We start from the raw sequence: 20730 nt of genomic DNA, 5'->3' as shown, positions 1-20730 counted from the left end.
TCAGTTGACCTGTTGTGATGCAGAACTAGAAGAATGAAGTTGAGAGAAATAGGATGGGAAAACAGGTTTAGCCAGATAGGCTCAGTGTCTCTGTTGTATTTGATAGTGAGGACAGAAGCGGAGAAAATGAAGAATGTGTGTGTAGAAACATTTGAACTGTAACTAGTAAGAGAATTTGGGGAGGGGGAGCTGGAAGCATACGAGGCAAGGGATCAACTGTGAGGTGGATAGAACTGGGTAGTGGAAGACTGAGATTTGAGAAATACTGCTGTGGATTATTATGAACTGGATCATTTTTTATGTTTCTCACATGAGTAAAGATTGGAATTCACCTTAAAATGATTTGGGGGCTACTGGTCTGTACTTCTCTCTAAATGTAACTCCACGAAGATTAAGCCTAGATTTACTAGGACTACATAGGAAGAACTTACTCCATGAGCTAAATCTTCCTTTTGCTAATTCAGATATTTCCGTCAAAACAAACTCCTCCCCTTTCCCAGACCACACCCATCCCCCCACCCCAAAACATTTCTAATCCACAACACTTACATTATGAGGACCGGTTGGTTTTCCAGTTAGGTTAGATCCTCTTAGATTAGGAGGTCTCAGTAGAAACAAGATCACTGCAATAACCATCCAGGCCATCAAGATCATAGTAATACTGATGCCATTATCACTAGGGGGTCCTGGTACTAAAGACAAACAGAAAATGTATTTGCAACAAAAGCTGTAGAAAAATTATAATATTGTTAGATAAATGTAAAAACAAATCCTAATGTTTAAATAGCAACTTGAAAAATTATATTAAAAAATGCATTAGTAATTTTAAGAATTATTAAATATTACAGCTTCAATTTCCCTTTCCTCCTGTGAGGAAATCTAAATGGTAAATGGTGTAAAATACTCATAAGCCAGAGCCTATTAAATAAAGATTTTTAATAGTATAGTAGTTCTTAATATTTTGGGGCAATAGAATCCTTTGAGAATTTGATAAAAAAGGACTCTCTTTCCACTATAAGAATCCATGTATACACATTCAACAATTTTGCATATAATTGCACAAGATTCATGGACCCACAAAGCCACCAATCCATAGATATACTGAGATCTACAGAACTCAGGTTAAGACCACATGATACACGGTTAAGACACTCTAGGGGGGAGGAAATTATGCATTTTAATTACAGAAGTAGCATGAAAAAATAACAGAGCTTAAGGAAAAGGGGACATCCACATTGTATAATATATGAATTAATATCCCTTTATGACATTCTCAAACAAACAGATATTAATTTGGCATTCTTTTTTGCAAAAAGAATTTGGATTCAGATCTAGATATTATAGTCTACGCCTTTATCAAGAGAAAAAAGTCAGGTTTCTGGGTAGGTATCAGTCTTTCCAGCTCCTTAAAGCAGCCATATCTTAAATATTAATTTAAGTACCTAGCACAGTACCTAGTTCATGGTATGAACTTAACAAATTTCTAATAAATGAAATGTATATTAGAGAACTCAAAGTATCAAAAATGAAAATTCTAGAAGATTAGATTTAAATAGCCTGTCAAGACTATGTATAAATGTTTGGTTTTGGTCTCACTGCCTCAGGAAAAAGTAAAAGAAATCCAGACAACATTCTGAAACTAAGCAGATGCATTATGCATTACATTGAGGTCCACGGGCCCAGGGCCGAGGTGGCACTGCTGAGGCCAAAGGGGACAAAGTCAAGCAAAGAGCTGAGCTATCCCAAGAGCAGACTGGAGAGGAACCTAGTCTCTGTTCCAACCCAATCACTTCTCCAGGAACAAGTACCACAGTACTCAGGGGTCATCAATTTGCAATGCTTATCACACAATGAATCAGCATTTCCCCCCTCTATATCCATATTCATTCCTTTCCTTGTTCCCTCCTATTATATGTGCCTCCCTTCATAACTAAAAACCAATTTCTCCACTTAAGTTTTGGATCCCATCACTCTTGCAGAAATTTATCCATTATCCTCTCTCTTGTGAATTCAACACCCTCTTCTCCATTGCAGCCATCCCATAATCACTTAAACATGATAAAGTTTCTCCCATATTTAAAATATATATATATCCCTCCCTCAACCTCTTTCTCTGTCCAGCTATCAAAGCTAACCTCTTGAGAGTGGTCTATATTTACAACTACACTTCACTACCTCCCATTCACTCCTTAGGTTGGCATCTACCTCCATCAACATTCAAACAACTCTTTGAAAGGTCACCTATGACACCTGCAGGCTGCTAGGCCTAATGGGTAATTTCAGTCCTCATTTTCCACGACCATGCTCTCCTTAAAAGACTTTCCTCCTTTGTATTCTGTGCCATTACCACTGCCAGATTTTCTTTCTAACACTTAGCCACTCCTTTACATGCTCATTTTCCTCTTCCTGGCTTTTAAATTTTGGAATTCCTCATGGTCAGTTTTAGGTTCCCTTCTCTTCTTTCTCTGCATACTATCATCCTCACCTGTGGCTTCACTTACCTTCTGTATGCAGACCACACCTAAATTTATATTCAGCCCCAACTTCCCTGAACTTCAAACCCAGTATCCAATTATCTATCTACATCAGTAGTTCTCTATTTTTTTTTAATATTCATATCAACAGTTCCTAAACTGTGGTGTACTGTAGAGCCAATGCTTCTTAAAAATGTACCTGAACCCCACCTCGTACTTAACATACTCAATATCCCAAACTAAAATCACGAGCATCTCCCCTGCCCCACCCTCCATGCCCTACCAAATTGGATTTCTATCCATCCAACTGCCTAGGCCAGAAACGTATGAAAACAACTTTTATTCCCTCAATGACCCTCTATTTAACCCATCATGAAGTTTCTGTCGAGTGATATTTAGGAAGTAAATATTTACTTCCTAAATATCACTCAAGTCTGTCCACTTTTAGCTCCGTGCCCACACTTGCTCAAGCTACCATCACTTCTTGTCCGGTCTCTTAACTGATCTCCCCATACCTACTCTTGCCTCCTCTAATTCTGTCCTTTAAGCTGCTCCAAGAATGGTATTTTTTTAAAAATCAAATACTATTATTTTTATTACTAAATAATAGCTAAAAGTTGAGTTGTTACTTTGAACCAGGCATTCTCTCTTAATCCCTTTTAACAATTTTTTTTTTTTGCCACGCCTGGAGGCTTGTGGGATCTTAGCTCCCCAACCAGGGATTGAACCCCAGATACCACAGTGAAAGTGCCGAGTCCTAACCACTGGACTGCCAGGGAGTTCCTCAACAATCTTATTTTATGGTCGGTACTATCATATCTTCATTTTATAAATGAGGAAACTGAGGAAAAGTGGGGGTTAAATCCCAATGTCATAGAGTTGGCATGTGGCAAAGCTGGGATTTAAATACAGTGGTCTCATTCCATAGACTGTGCTCTTAACCTCTTTGCTGTCATAATCTCTGACAGTATCACATTAGAAGACAGATCCCTGAAAATTACTACTCCTGTGGGTAGTAAAATTGGGAAATACAGGGACTTCCCTGGTGGCACAGTGGTTAAGAATCCGCCTGCCGACGCAGGGGACAAGAGTTCGAGCCCTGGTCCGGGAAGATCCCACATGCTGTGGAGCAACTAAGCCCGTGCACCACAACTGCTGAGCTTATGCTCTAGAGCCCGTGAGCCACAACTACTGAGCCTACGCTCTAGAGCCCGTGAGCCACAACTACTGAGCCCATGAGCCACAACTACTGAGCCCGAGTGCCACAACTACTGAAGCCCACATGCTCTAGGGCTCGCATGCCACAACTACCGAGCCCATGCACCTAGAGCCCGTGCTCCACAAGAGAAGCCACTGCAGTTAGAAGCCCACGCACCACAACTAGAGAAAGTCCACGAGCAGCAACGAAGACCCAACGCAGCCAAAAAATAAAATTAAATTAAAAAAATAAAAATTGGAAAATACAGATTTTAAAAGAATTTTGATAGATAAACTCATAACTAGCTGTTAGGTAAAACTAGATTATTTAAAAGTAGTCAGAGAAAGATAACTGTGCCTTCTATACATGATCACTTCTTATAGTGCCCTCTCAGAAGTAAAATGCTAGATTAATTGTACAGACTAGAAGTGTAAGCCCAACGCCAATTCTTATGTTATTCAATTTGGAAAATGGGTCCCTTACTTTTTGATACTCTTCACAGGTAAAAGATTGTGAAGCTTCAGAGAGTTATCACAAATTTACTAATGCCTATTTCTAGACAAAGCAACCCTGACAAAATGCCCGCTCCATTTTAAGACTCTCATAGTGATAATACAACTCCTAGTTCCCCGTAACTGTCACCTAGCTTGGTTCCTATTGCAGCCTTTCCTTCCTGCATACTACTGCCAAAAAAGTCTGCTTAAAAAACACTGCTCTTAACACATCTCTGCTGCCTAATCCAGTGACTCACTTTCCACTGCTACTGCTTCAACTCTGAACTCTTCAGCCTGGCCTTTCCTCATCAGATGTGGCCCTACTCATCAATATTACCTCTTACCATTTCTCAGAAAAAGCATCCCCTGGTCTAGTCAACCCCATTCTTTCTTCCTTCTTTAGCCAGTGGTTCCCTGGCCTGTCTGCCCATCAGAATAGCCTGTGATGATACCAATGTCACAGTTTCCAAGGCCCTGCCTCACATCATCTAATTCAGGAGCAGCTCAGGGGTGGGGTCAGGAATCAACAATATTTTTAAAGCTTTCCAAACGAATCTGATGCAATAGTTCAATGCTAGTGTGGCTAACAGCACTTGCCAACTTTGCAAACTCAGTCCTTCTGGGGACTGATTATTCTTCCCCATCTGGCATGATATTACAACTAATCTCATTTAATTACACCCCTCTCTCGTCTGTAAAAAAGTCTCCGTTTTCTCTGCCCACTCTTTCCTTTCTTCTCTAGACTAGTGTAGCACTTCTAGTTTGAAGGAATGGTTTCCTACTTCTCCTAATTAGGTCATTAACTTTTTAAGAACTGAGACCATCTCATAGCTGTTTGACTCCACCACCTCTTAGATATATAATCTTTGTGCCTCGATTTCCTTATCTGTGAAATGGAAATATTACAATCACCTCATAGGGTAGTTAGAAAGATAGAAGAGAGAAATGGTCAGTACATGGAAAGCAGCACAGTGCCTGGTACACAGCAGGTATTCAAAAAACATCAACCATTATCAATCTGTGCTCTAGTTAAAATCAGTATTAGGATCAACTAGAGCACAGAAAAGACTGAGTGCAGAAAATTCCTTATGTGAATAGCTAGGCTGGATAAGATGGTGAAGTGAGAATGAAAAAGGGTCAGACACAAATGGTAACAGGATGAAAGAAGCACAACACTTGGCGACTGCCTGGATGGTTATGGTAGGAGGAAGAAAAAGTAAGGGTGCCTCTAAAATTTCTGCAGGGCGGTAGTATGCAGAAGAATTCTCCACTTAAAAGGCCAAATGGATGCAGGTTTGATCTGACTTCCCAGGTTTGACCTGACCTCCCAGGTTTGATAAGAGCATTTCTCTTATTCTCTAATAACTTAAGGCCCATCTCAGAATAAAGGACAATAGCTGAACCAATTATAGTCGAACCTCTTGATCACAGTCAATGTTTTTCTGTTTACAGCAGTAGCACAAACTTAAGATTGGCTCTAGAATGTACTTTCACACGGACAAACAGTGCAAGGTTATTAACAAAAAACTGGAAACAGACCTAAACGTCTGCCAAGAGTGTCTGATTAAGAAATTATGGTATATCTCTCTCCCATGTTTTCTCATCCTGCGTCTCCTCAGGGTGCACTATGGGGGTCTGGTGGTGGCTGCAGTGTCTGATGGCAGGCATCCTATTTCTATGCTGAGTTCCCTCAGGGCTCACCCTCAGGCAGTTGTAATGTGAGGGCTTGATGGCTGCGACATCCTTTGTTTACTGAATTGGCAGGCATCTTTTTTTTTCATTGATAAGGTGCGTATTCAAGGAATGATTTAAATGAACTCAGACTCCTGCATCTTCCCATACAAAGAAAAGCGCTGACTTCATTAACTTGAGATGTCTGTTTTTCTTTTTGTTTTTCTTTTTTTTTTTTTGCTGCGCCACATGGCATGCAGGATCTTGGTTTCCCAACCATGGATCGAACCCACACCCCCTGCAGTGGAAGCCTGGAGTCTTCACCACTAGACCACCAGGGAAGTCCCTGTTTTTCTTTAATTAACAATAATATTTTGATGTTCCTACTACCTGGTTTCTTGCAAAAACTCCTATATATCCTGGCTCCTCCCTTACCTCTTCAGAGCAGTCCCTCAGTGTCATCTGAGAGGCTGTCTTCCAGGCTTAAGTCCTCAGCAAGTCTATCAAATAAAATGTAATTCTCAAAAAAAAAAAAAATTGTGGTATATCTGTAAAATGGAATACTATGAAGTTATAAAACAATGTTGAGGGAAGTCTCCATGAGATATGCTATTTTTTGACAGAGAAAAAAAGCAGGTGAAAAACAGTGTGTACTAAGAAAGGGGGGCAAGTAATATATATTTTGCCTGTACATGCATAAAGAAATTCTGGAAAGCTACATAGAAGGCCAATAATACCTAGAGATAGGACATGGTTAGATGGGAGAATATGAGTAGGAAGACACCTTTTCACTATACACTAATTAACTTCTTGATTTTTGAACCATATATAAAAACATTAAATTGAATGAAGCAAAAACAGTAAACCTAAAATGTCTTGGGATTGGAGACACTGGGTATCTGAACTGACTTAGACTTTTTGAAATATCCAGGAATAGGGATGAATGGGGTCAGTATAGGCTTTCTGTGATTATTCACAGTCCCTTGTGACAAGATGTACTTCTTCGTGAAGTCTCAGAACAGGCATGCTACTCAAACTCCCCGACACAGCATGCGGCTAATACAAACAAATACCAGGAGCAGCTATTTTAAAGGCAACACACAGAGCTGAAAGGGCCTTTGAATGAGCCGACCACTATGGTTTTTATTGTGACAACTGTTTGGCACTAAATATTCTAAATATTAACGTAGTGCCAAGTAATCTAGATATTAAGAAGCACAATCTGGGCTTCCCTGGTGGCGCAGTGGTTGAGAGTCCGCCTGCCGATGCAGGGGACACGGGTTCGTCCCCCGATCCAGGAGGATCCCCACATGCCGCAGAACGGCTGGGCCCGTGAGCCATGGTCGCTGAGCCTGCGTGTCCGGAGCCTGTGCTCCGCAACGGGAGAGGCCACAACAGTGAGAGGCCCGCGTACTGGAAAAAAAAAAAAAAAAGAAGAAGCACAATCACATGCAGGATATAAATTCTGTTCCCCTCACTGCCTAGGAATTAATTGCCTTAAAAGGGTAAATACTTTTTACTCTATGGTCTAGAAAAATGTCAAATCATAAAAATGTAAAAGGACTTTGTACACCAAAATACAGGGTTCCATTTTGCTCAAGGGTTAAGTCTTTGGTTACAAGAAAAAGTATTACAAATAAGATGTCAAATGGAATATTCACAATGAAGCTATTAACTTAGCTGGACACCAGGAAGATGAAAGAGAGGGAGGCTCTAAGAGCTGGCAGATCCTGAGGGATTATTTCTATAAATGTATACAGGTTTCCAGTGGGAAAGGCAGAAACAGAACAGCAGTGAAATTGGACAGTGCACCAGCAGGCTTTAACCCTGTGATTTTGGAGTTGTATACAGTAATTACAATATCCTCAGAACATCTACCCATCTTTTGATTTACTCCAAAATTAAATTAATTTTGTTCTCTATAGAGAACAAAACTGTGGGTAAATATCACGATGAAGTGGAATGTAGCTCAATATAAAGAATCATGCAGCAACTAGATATGCTCACAGATTGCAACTAGATTCTGCTACCACATGAAGTAATGAGCTTCATATTCTATTAAATCATCTCAGATACATGCAGTACATCATGGCAGGCACAATGGATACTGTGATATTATGATATAATAAGAAATACATATATTTGGTCTTCATTCTGGTTCCTGTCGGAAAGCTGCTAAAATCCTTGGAATTTCCTGAGTGATAAGGGTGACAGGAACGTCTTTTCTTATTCATAATAAACCCCTTTCAACCATATCTGAGTTGATGTTAATGAGGTGACTCTTAGTGGGCCCCCAGAAAGCTTCAGGATGGGGACTCACTGGGAGTCTGACCAAGTGATTAGAAGGTTGGAACTTCCAGCTTCCAAGTTATTCACCAATGGCCAATGATTTACTCATTCATGCCTATGGAATGGAACCTCCATAAAAACCCTAAACAACAGGGTTCACAGAGCTTCCCGGTTGGTGAACACATGGAGGAGCTGGGAGGGTGGTGCACCCAGAGAAGACAGGGAAGCTCTGTACCCCTTTTCTCCTCATACCTTGCCCTAGGCATCTCTTCCATTTGGCTGTTCCCGAGTTGCATCCTTTGTAATAAACTGGTAATAGTAATTAAACTGTTTTCCTGCCTTCTGTAAGCCATTCTCACAAATTATTGAAACAGAAGAAGGGGTTGCGGGGACTCCCGATTAATATATATTTTATGAAAACAGCATAATCTCATTCGTGAAAATTTAGAATACACAGAAAAGTAATTATATCGCTCAGAGGAAACAACTGCTTAAACCATTTAAAGACATGGCTGTTAGAAAGGATTTCCACCAAATGCTAAAAGAACTGGGGAGGGGTGGAACGACTGGCCAAGATAACTGAATTAATACTCAAGCTCTAGAGTTGTGCCTTTATATTTGGATTAAAGAAGTGAAATTTCACCTACAGAAATAAGAGTATACTTGGTTTACAGGTGGGACTGGCTCAAGGGTCACAAATACCACAAATATAATAAACACTTGTTTTCCCATAAGGAGTTCAATAAGATTATTTTCAACTAGAAGAACACATTTTAGCTTTACTGCTGAGGCAAAAATTTACGACGCTTATCAGAGGGCACACTGCAGATTAATGAACGCTACTGAAGAGACAACATAAAGAAATCTGGAGTTGGGGAACCACCACCCATCATCCCCAAAACCTAACGCAAGTCTGCCCATTACTTTCTTGCCCAGAGGCACATAATTACCCTGCTGTACCAAAGGACTACATTCTGACAAAATTTCTACTTTGGGACAGGCACTGTACTAGCTCCTGTTTCTCTAAGTTGTTACATTTACAGAATTTGATGGGATACCCAGTTCACACAGTAATACCAGTAATTAATAATGTACTAACAAGTTCCTTTATAATGATACCTTACTGTGTTTTGTTTTAGTTTCATATACATAATAAAGTGGTGCTCAGCTTCAGAGATGTGAGGTATAAGCAACTAGCCTATTAATAAATGCAATTTGGCAATATGTCAAAAGCCTTAAAATGTGCAAAAGGATGTTTGTTCAAGCATTATTTATAACAGCAAAAATATATTAGCAACCTAAGATTCCAACAAAAGGGAATTATTTGAACACTGGTGCATCCCCATAATGAATTATTATTTAGTCAGTAAATATTTTTAAGGTAAATACATGCTGATATACTCACAATACAGTAGTGAAAAACAACATATACAAAGTGATCCCGTATTTGTAAGTATATGTGAAATTAAATTGTGCCAGGCTTCACCATCCTGTAAACGTCATACTTCCATTCCTACAGTCAAATTATTATGGTATAAGACTGGATTGGCTATTATTTCCCCTCAAAGTATCCTTCAAGTTATGTCTGTCCTGAAAAAAAGATGCCTCATATTATAAGTCTGTCAGCTACAATCACCATGCGGAATCCATCTTCCTTCACTGATTCTCACTTTACCATCACCATTGCCCATAAAGCCATGGAGAAACCTCCCTACTGCCCTTACCGTCTTGAGAATCCTAATGTCAGAGCCAAAGGAATGACTCCAATGTCTCCAAAGCTTCCAAACCTTGGGAAAAAATGGCCTCCCCTTCCTTCACTCACAAATTCTCAAAGTTGCCAATGGATGCAAATAGATGGTAGGGAAAGAGTGAGGGGTTTGTGCTAGCAGCCTCGGTGTTCAGTTCAACGAGCCAGAAGTGCCCTGTTCCACATGTATTTGCCCAAAAAAGGGTCTTGGAAGGGTTAACACCAAGTTGTTAACAGTGGTCATCTTTTATTATTCTGGAAGTTTTTCCTTTTCTTTTTTTTCTTATCTGTGATTTTATAATTTTATTCAATGAACAGGTTTTGTTTTTGTGGCAGGACCAAAAAACACAATTTTTTAAGTTAAAAAATTAAATATTTAAGTAGGAAATACACTACTAAGAACCATTTCCTTAAAGGGCAAACTGTAAGAATAATTTCTGGCAAAAAATTCAGTCTTATTCTGGTCTCTAATTCTGCCCCCAATGCCAAGCCTCCTCCTGTCCCATCATTACTTACATTCCTGAAGACATTCTGTGTCTGTGCAGTAGGACTGGGACTGCCTCAACTACAATGAATAAGAAGAAAGGAAAGTTAGCCACTGGACTTAACCAAAAATGGATACTACTTATTAGAAAGATCATGTTTTGCTTTTTAATGAATGCTACTACAGTATATATCATACCTTCAAAATCAGATAAAAACACAGGATATATTGAGGGGCTGTTCAGTTTGGGGGGATTATTTTCTTCTCAACATAATATTCAAATATACTGTGATCTAGTGTAATTCACCTATTTAAATTAGGAATTTTTAAAAGTCACCTGTGGATGGGTGGTGGTGGTGGGATGAACTGGGAGATTGGGATTGACATACATACACTAATATGTATAAAATAGATAACTAATAAGAACCTGCTGTATAAAAAATAAATAAAATAAAATTTAAAATTCAGAAAAAAAAGTCACCTGTGACAGAAACTCCTGCTGCCATATGTTATTAGACTTCCCAAAGGAAAAGCACTTAACTGTAGAGGAGAGCTACTAGAAAAAGAGTAAACTTCGTTAATAAGGTTTTTTTCTCCCTGAAAATTAGAAGCCTCTGCTTCTTATAGAAAAAATAGGTTCTCTTTGTAGAAAATGCACCTTTGAAAGGAAGGCTTTTTTTTTTTTTTTGTCCTTTTTGCTTACATCTGCATAAACAGTGGTTAGACAAGGAAGAAACTAATAAAAATGATACCACAGGAGTTGGGGGTGGGATGGAGGAATGAAGTAGGCTCTAATGAGAAGGGATCCGAAGTTTTCAATGTCTATCTTTACATACAATTTAATTTTGGAACCATATGATTATGAATTTTAAAGATAAGTGAAAAGTAAAAACCCATCTATCAATAAACATATATCATCCTTTTATGAATGTTCACCCTACGCTGAGGGCTTTTAGGATGTTTAGAAATGATAATCTCATAATTCTGAAAAGAGATGATACACAGTAAACTGAATGAACATGCAACTTTTCAATTCAGCCTCATTTATAATGACACCCCCTCTCCATTAAAGCAGTTAACGCATAACCTGCAATTGTTTGGGGAAGCAACTACAGAGCAGTCGTGCTTAACTGGTTAAGCATGGGCTCTGCAAAAAGGCAGATCTGGACTTAAAGTCAGGCTCTGCAACTTTCTAGAGTTTCAAGACCTTGGGTGAATTCTTTAACACCTCTAAGCTTTAGTTTCCTCATCTGGTAAAATGGGGATGACATTACCTATATCTGAGTACAAGTGAGAATTAAAATACACAGTGCATATGAAATGTAACAACCCAAGAAAGAAGAAACGTTAGCTATTATATTACTGTGCCAAACAAATTATGACCTCATCTAAAACAATTATTGGAATTAACAGAACAAATCATCTTGTAAGTTGTTCTCTAAGATGATCAGGCTTGCTTTGGTGTATACCACTAAAAGTGTTCTATTTGTTTTTTGGGTTTTGTTCTTTAAATATTTATTTGGCTGCACCAGGTCTTAGTTGTGGCATGCGGGGTCTTTAGTTGTGGCATGCAAACTCTTAGTTGCGGCACGTGGGATCTAGTTCCCTGACCTTCCTAAATATGAAAAGAATCAATCCAAAACCTCTTTAAAAATTTATGCATTCTACGGCTATTATCAAAAAGACAATAAATAACAAGTGTTGGTAAGGACGTGGGAAAAGGGAACCTTTGTGCACTGTTGGTGGGAATATAAATTGGTCGCAACCACTATGGAAAACAGTATGGAGGTTCCTCAAAAGATTAAAAGTAGCGTTACCATATGATCCAGCAATTCCACTTCTGGGTATTTACCCGAAGAAAACAAAAACACTAATTCGAAAAGATAAATGCAGCCCCATGTTTTCTGTAGCATTATTTACAATAGCCAAGCATGGAAAGAACCTAAGTGTCCACTGATGGATGAATGGATAAACACACACACACACACACACACACACACACGCGCGCGCGCGCGCGCGCACACGTGCACACACACACAGAAGTATTATTCAGCCATAAAAAAGAATGAAATCTTGCCATTTGCGACAACATGGATGAACCCCAAGGGCATTATGCTAAGTGAAATAAGTCAGACAGAAAAAGATAAATACTGTATGATCCACATATACGTGGAATCTAAAAACAAAGATCTCATGGATATAGAGAAGAGACTGGTGGTAGCCTGAGGCAGGGGGAGAAGGGTGGGCAAAATGGGTGAAGAGGGGTCAAAAGATACAAATTTCCAGTTAAAAAATGAATAAGTTATAAGAATGTAATGCACAGCATGGTGACTATAGCTAATAATATTGTAAAAAATTACACATTCTAAAGAAATTGAAAAAAAGATTACTAGACCCTTGGGTCACAAATCAGACCTAATGAACCTCCTACTTTATGTTTTATTAATTTTTTCCTAATAAGTAATACGTATACACAGTACAAAATTCAAAAGTACAAAAGGATACTCTATGCAAGGTAAATCTCTTGCTCTCTTCTGTCCTTCAGCCTCCACAGCACTCAGGTTTTTTTGTGAATCTCTCCAGAGATGTCCTTACATTTTTATAAGCATATATATCTTTTCCCATTACTCTTCCACCTCTAAGTAGCATTGTAGCAAATGTAAAACAAAAAGATTTATTAGGTCTTTGGATTGAACAAGTACTATCTAATTACTTAAGATATCAAATAAGGAGTAAAAATAACTTTCTTGGGTTTAGTATTTAGCAATCACACAGCATATCCCAAAATCTACAGCTGTGATCGAAATGACCAATGAATTATCAGTTCATTGTACATTATGTAACTCAAGTGCCAGCCCTGGCTTTTGGCTATAGCTCTACTTGAACTGATGCCCTTGTCTTCAGGTCTAACTTGCTGGCTGTCTGTAGCTCAATGATATCTACAAATAACATGATTTCCATGTGAAAAGCCCCCAAGTCTTTACATATCCACTTCCTCACAAATCTACTTCCATGGAGGGCCACACCACCAGCTCTAGGCTTCTTCTTCATGCTTCCATCAGTCTTATCCTCCTTTCTCAATGTGGGTCTACCAGATAAGATGTTCACTGTGTTCGTTTTTGACCTCCCTTTGACGCTGGCAGGTCTGGGTTTCACCCCACACCCTTGCAGTGGGTTTGTAGTCTATAGCCAGGGTCACCAAACTAAAACCTGTAGGCTGGAGGCCTATTTTTATAAATAGTTTTACTGAAACATAGCCACACCCATTTATTTACATATAGTCTATGTCTGCTTTCACTACAACAGCTGAGTTTAGTAGTTGCCATAGAGACTCCAAGCCTAAAATATTTACTATCTGGCCCTTAAATTACTCAACACTACTGATAATGACAACCAGCTAAAGACATCTAGGAAATACCCATGAAATATGAGAAAAAACAAGTATTTTTGTGTAGCTATATAAAAGTGTCCATTTAGAAATGTAAGATGCAACAATAATACAACAATCGTTTATTTACTTATTCATTCAAAATGTTTACTGAATGCCTACTACATGCCAAGTACAGTTCCAGGTACTGAGGATATGGTGTGAAAAGGACAAAGTTTCTGAAAAGGATAAAGTTCCTAGTGTTATGGATCATACAGTCTTGGGGGGGAAATCAGACAATTAACAAGTATATTATAAAAATGTCAGAGAGCCACACAGCGAATGAAAGTAGGATGGCATACAGTGGCATTCCAGTAGCCACTTTAAATTAGGCAGACAGAGGCAGTAACACTTAAGGGACTAACTACACAATAATAGCAGTAAAAGATCAAGGAGATGAGCATTCAAGAATTCCAGACAGAATAAACAACTAGGAAAGGCCCCTAGATGAAAAGGTGCCCGCGACCTGGTGTCGAGGAACCACAAGGGCACTGTGGCTGGGGCGTGTAAGCAGTATTACTTAGCTGCTGTATTTAGTCAACCTCGGAACCAAATGCTCTCTAGATATGCACAAATCAGCACAGTTTTCTGTTAATGGCATTAGTCTGACTGCCTCCAATTCTAAGACATATAACAGATACCTATATGTTTTATCAATGTGGAATAGGGGTACCTTCTTATTATCACATTAGAAATACATCTAAATACAACTATATTTTAATGATAAATTTATAAATTATATTACTTTAAATTATAATTTAAATAATTTATTATTTATATTACATTATAATAAAAATAAAATTACAGAATACTTAGAAATTAATGTGGATTAATTCACTTAGTACAATTATCATTATTATGTTTTCTAGCATTAAAATATGCATACTTTCATATAATTACAATCATTATAATAACAAATATTTACCGAGAACTTTTATGTGGTAGGGACTATACTAAGAACTTTAATTTATTTAATCCTCGCATTCAATGGCAGGAGGCAGGTGCTATAACTCCTACTTTATGGATGAAGAAACGTGTTTGGGAGAGGTTGGCTAACATATCCAATACTAACTCCAGAGTCTAAATTTTTAATCTCAATTCCATTCTACTTTACAACATACAAAATTTTGTATCATAATTTTAGTTAACATATCATTAGCATGAAACACTGTGTAACCAACCACAATTTTTTTTCCACAATTTTGAATGGTTACAGAATACTCCAGTGAGTTGACAGTCAACTGATATAAAACTGAACTGAAGCAAATTCAGAGTAAAGTAAAAATGACCATAGATGTAATTACCTAATAACCTCTAAGATTAACACAGCCAATGTTTTCTTTCAGCACTAAAAGAGATCTCTTTCCCTTTAGGTGTCACCAGAAGGAGTAGGCTTCCCTTTGGGACTATGATAAAAAACGGTAATGTACAATTTGTCCTGCTATACAAGTTTCTAGAAAACTAATCCACTCACAATTGGTAAATATAGAAATGATGTCAGCTTTATGTGGTAGCTGTGTTGGTTCATAAATGATTTTTTTCTAGGTAAGGGGAACCACAGAGTGGGAGGTCAAATTACGACTTTGAGCAGGTCAAATTATAACTCATGCCATGCAGGCAGAAGCCCTTTCAGCTTTAAGAAAATTGTTAAAAAGTGCCTTCACACATGCATACACACACACGCATATGCACGCACACACACACAACCAAGAATGAGAAGAAATTATTCACTGGGAGCCTGGCTGACTGAAGCACTCCATCTCTAGCCCAAGCTGCAGTGAATCTTTGGGACATTCCACCAAGAGCTGGAGCTGGATCCTGCTCTTCTGGCTGATCTCCTATGGGTTCCTGGCTACACTCTACATGTTCACAAGCAGATGATGCTGCAGGCTCTGAATAATAAGGTGCCAAAGTATCATGACCACATTTCTAGTCCAGGACTTAAGTGTTTTACCCAAACCAGCGTGTTGGAATATATATTCAGTATGTCAGATTCAAACACGATGGGTAAATTATAGTCTTTAAAGAATTAAAAAAACACATTTAGTAAAACGAGAGAGTCTTTTGATGGAACTCTTTAAACAGAGAGACCTAACTTACAGTGCATCTCAGTTTTCTCTTGACTTATTTGAAGAATACAGTGGGACTATTGATGCTGATTTTGGCTACTCCAAAAGGAAACCATTTATGAAAGCAAACATAACTAAAAGAAAACCAATAAACAAGGTCCTATTTTCAAAACTATATTCAAAATCCTGTAGTCAACCATAATGGAAAAGAATATGAAAAAGAATGTGTGTGTGTGTATATATATATATATATATATATATATATATATAGAGAGAGAGAGAGAGAGAGAGAGAGAGAGAGAACTGAATCACTCTGCTATATAGCAGAAATTAACACTACACTGTAAATCAACTATAGTTCAATTAAAAAAAAAAGAAAACCAAGGATAATAAATGAAGGAAACAGGCATGGCAGTATCTACAAGATGGAGCCATAAACTTCAAGTATTTTCTGTATTACAGTGGAGTGGCGGGAACCACATGTGGACTATCTACAGCCAATGGTTGCTGCCTAGGTAAACCTTCATGCTAACACTGATCCCAGGATCCCAGGGAAGATCTGGGATCTTCCCCACCTAACCAGGATGGCCATGTAAAGTTCCTTAGATGAGTTAGGTTCAAAATCGAAGAGACAACATAGTATGATTAGAAGAAATGTTTTTCTTCCTTGGGGAAAAAGGCAGAAAACAGAGATTTAAAGAATACAAGAGTCTTGGCAGAGATTTCCTGTTAGGGAAAATGCAGAACCTAAAATAGCCTCTTAGGATATCCAGGAAGCCTCATATAGAACCTTGGCTGTCAGAGGCTGATGGAAAAAATATAGATCAAAATAAGACTCTAATGACAAAAAGCAGATAAATGGAACTTCTATGAGGAAGCTTACCTTGGAGAAATTCTTTGAAGAAAATTACAAAAAACAGAAAGTCTCTCTTTGGAGTTATCAAAGGTACCTGCTATGGATGTTCGTGTTTCCCCCACCACTCCAAATTCATATGTTGAAGCCCTAATTCCCAAAGTGATGGAATTTGGGGGTGGGGGCCTTTGGGAGGTGATTAGGTTTAGATGAGGTCATCAGAGTGGAGCCACCATGATGGAATTAGTGCCCATATAGGAAGAGGGTGAGACCGGAGCCGTCATTCTCTCTGTGCCATGTGAGGGTACAGCAAGGTGGCTGTCTGAAAACCAAGAAAAGAGCCAAATCACCCTGGCATATCTGGCAACATCTTGATCTTGGACTTCCCAGTGCCTCCAGAACTGTGAGAAATAATTATTTGTTGTCTAAGCTGCCCAGTCTGTGGTATTTTTCCAGAGCAGCCTAAGCAAACTAAGACAGTACCTAAACAAGAACTTATCTGCTGTTTTTCTATGTCTGCTCAAGAACCTCATGTATATTGGAGGTGCTCTTCTTTCCCATGCACCGGGTCTGCCTGTGGACTGGTAAACAGTGTGGTACAGAACAGTGGTTCTAAAGAGAAGCTTTAAAGTCAGAGGTATCTGGTTTCAAATTCTGTGTCTGTTACTTTCTTAGGCAGAGTTTCAAACTACAGAAGAGATAAATACAATCTGTTATCAACCTTAATGTCATTGTGAGGATTAAATGACATAATTAAATCTTACATAAAATTAAATATAAAATGTATATAAAAACTCAGGTCATGGCCCACAGAATGCTTTCGGATTATAGCAATATGCAGGAAAGGGCTGCCTGTTTGTACAAATAAGCCTATTCGTATTTATCACTACTATTTTTTCAAAAAGTGAAATTCCAAAACCAACAACAAAAAAGTACTTTCAAATCAGGGGTTAGACAGTTGGTCAATGTCCTCTGACCAGACCTCACACAGCTCACAGTAACAGGTTAGCTTGAAATAACCTTAGACTGCCAAAACCCAGCTCCCCCTAATTTTTAATACTGCACAGCATTCCATTTAATTGCATCATTTCCAAATTTGTATATGAAAAACAATGTTTTGGTGAATGTTCATATAAATACATTCTTACACACTTGATTAATCTCTTTAGAATATGGAGTAGAGTTGCTATAGTGAAGGTATGTACACTTTAAGTTTTGATATACATTGCCAAATTACAGGAGGGGAATTTTAAAGAAATGACAAAATACAAAGTACATTCAATTCAATTATTCCTGCATAATCACACCACTGAGGAAGCCCAGTGTTTCAACTGGGAGACAGCTAAAACCTAACTATATCTGATCACATTTAGTTCCTTTTTTTAAAATTTATGTTACTAAAGTATAGCTGATTTACAATGTTGTGTTAATTTCTACTGTACAGCAAAGTGATTCAGTTATACATATATATATACATTCTTTTTCACATTCTTTTCCATTATGGTTTATCACAGGATATTGAATATAGTTCCCTGTGCTATACAGTAGGATCTTGTTGTTTATCCATTCAATACACAATAGTTTGCATCTGCTAATCCCAAACTCCCAATCCTTTCTTCCCCTATCCATTCTTCCCCCTTGGCAACCACAGGGCTGTTCTCTATGCCTGTGAGCCTGTTTCTATTTCATAGGTAAGTTCATTTGTGCCATATTTTAGATTCCACATATAAGTGGTATCATATGGTATCTTTCTCTTTCTGACTTACTTCACTTCGTATGATAATCTCTAGATCCATCCATGTTGCTGCAAATGGCAGTATTTCATTCTTTTTATGGTTGGATAGTATTCCATTGTATATGTGTACCACATCTTCTTCATCATTCATCTGTCAATGGACATTTAGGCTGTTTCCATGTCTTGGCTATTGTAAACAGTGCTGCAATGAACATTGGGGTGCATGTATCTTTTCCAGTTATAGTTTTGTCTGGATATATGCCCAGGAGTGGGATTGTAGGATCATATGGCAACTCTATTTTCAGTTTTTTGAGGAACCTCCATACTGTGTGTTTTCCATAGCGGCTGCACCAATTTACATTCCCACAACAGTGTAGGAGGGTTCCCTTTTCTCCACCCCCTCCTCCAGCATTTGTTATTTGAAGGCTTTTTATTTTTTCTTCTTATTTATTTATTTATTTGGCCATGCCACGTGGTTTGTGGGATCTTAGTTCCCCAACCTGGGATCGAACCCAGCCCCTCAGTGAAACCTTGGAGTCTCAAACACTGAACCACCAGGGAATTCCCTGAAGGCTTTTTAATGATAGCCATTCTGACCGGTGTGAGGTGGTACCTCATTGTAGTTTTGATTTGCATTTCTCTAATAATTAGCAGTGTTGAGCATCTTTTCATGTGCCTTTTGGCCACCTGTGTGTCTTCTTTGGAGAAATGTCTATTTAGGTCTTCTGCCCAGTTTTCGATTGGGTTGTTTGATCACATTTAGTTCTTAATGACTAAGTAGTATCTCTACATATTTTCCTACAATATTAACAAAAATATTCAATAACTTGGAAGGACCACAATAATCCATGTACATTTAAGCCTGAAGACTTCAAATAATCAGGTTAAAGGCAAGTCTGAGTATTTTTTTTTTTTTTTGCGTTACGCGGGCCTCTCACTGTTGTGGCCTCTCCCGTTGCAGAGCACGGGCTCCAGATGCGCAGGCTCAGTGGCCATGGCTCACGGGCCCAGCCGCTCCGTGGCATGTGGGATGTTCCCGGACTGGGGCACGAACCTGTGTTCCCTGCATCGGCAGGCGGACTCTCAACCACTGCGCCACCAGGGAAGCCCAAGTCTGAGTATTTTGAAAATAATTTTTGAATGTCTAACACTAATAGGTTGCCCAAATGATATGCATATACTTTCCCAAATCCTACAAAAATACCTTCTAAATTTGAGTTTAATTAATTTATTGAACCAAAAGTCATCACGTAATTTATGGCCACTGACAAGACAACAACATAACTTATATGCTATACCTTTATGGTACAGTCTATTTTGATTATATATAAAGATATACATATAGATACATGACTGTCCACAAACTCAATGCAACCTCTGGCTAAGAGAGCAATAAATGTCATGAAATGGGATACGTGAGTGGGGGGCAAGAGGAAGGGGGACTCTGACATTTTGCTCTGTATTTCTACATTATTTCAAGTGTCCGTAATTTAGATATTCACATATTACAAGTATCATTAAAAGGAAAGACAAAATTCCAATACCATGATACTTGAAAATGAGGGTGACTCTGATTTGCTGTTATGGACTCAATGTTTGAGTCTCCTCAAAATTCATATTTTGAAATCCTAATCCCCAATGTGATGGTATTAGGAGGTGGGGCCTTTCAGAGGTGATTAGGTTACGAGGGTGGAGCCCACATGAGTGGGATTAGTGTTCTCATAAAAGAGACCCCAGAATGCTTTCTTGTCCTCTCTTCACCATATAAGGATACAAGATCTGCAACCTGGATGACGGGCTCTCACCAGAACCCAACCATGCTAGCACCCTGATCTTGGACGTCCTGCCTCCAAAACTGTGAGAAATAAATTTCTGTTGTTTATAAGCCACCCAGTCTACAGTATTCTGTTATAGAAACCCGAACTAAGAAATTTGCTAATATGAAAAAATAAATGAAGTGAAAAAAAACAAGTTGCAGAAACGTAAATATACTATGATCCCTTCTATGTGAAAACAAATTTCTAGAAAGAGATATATAGCAGACTGTATTTTCTAAAAACAGTCATAGCAGTATTTCTAACCACACACGCTCTTCCAGAATCTTACCACTCCCCATCAAGAGGTGGGGTCTCCTAATTCAAAAATGGTTTAAAATTAACTCAAAATATATTAAAGACCTGAATGTAACACCTGAAACCATAAAAATCCCAGAAGAAAACATAGGTGGTAAGCTCCCTGACATCAGTCTTGGTGATAAGTTTTTGAATCTGACTCCCAAAGCAAAGGAAA

General features: G+C 38.5%; 1 protein-coding gene across 1 annotated transcript in view; it reads right to left on the bottom strand.

The window, feature by feature from the left end:
* Window positions 1–20730, bottom strand: part of SMIM14 (small integral membrane protein 14) — a 68284-nt gene that overhangs the window by 2449 nt on the left and 45105 nt on the right. The window contains exons 3-4 of the mRNA XM_065878196.1: window positions 10390–10438; window positions 550–692 (exon numbers count right to left, since the gene is read on the bottom strand). Coding sequence (XP_065734268.1) covers window positions 550–692; window positions 10390–10438 — 192 coding nt within the window. The remainder of the gene's footprint in view (window positions 1–549; window positions 693–10389; window positions 10439–20730) is intronic.

The sequence above is a fragment of the Phocoena phocoena genome, chromosome 5, assembly GCF_963924675.1.
Source record: "Phocoena phocoena chromosome 5, mPhoPho1.1, whole genome shotgun sequence".
NCBI classification, from domain to species: domain Eukaryota; kingdom Metazoa; phylum Chordata; class Mammalia; order Artiodactyla; family Phocoenidae; genus Phocoena; species Phocoena phocoena.
This window is presented reverse-complemented; position numbering and strand designations above follow the sequence as displayed.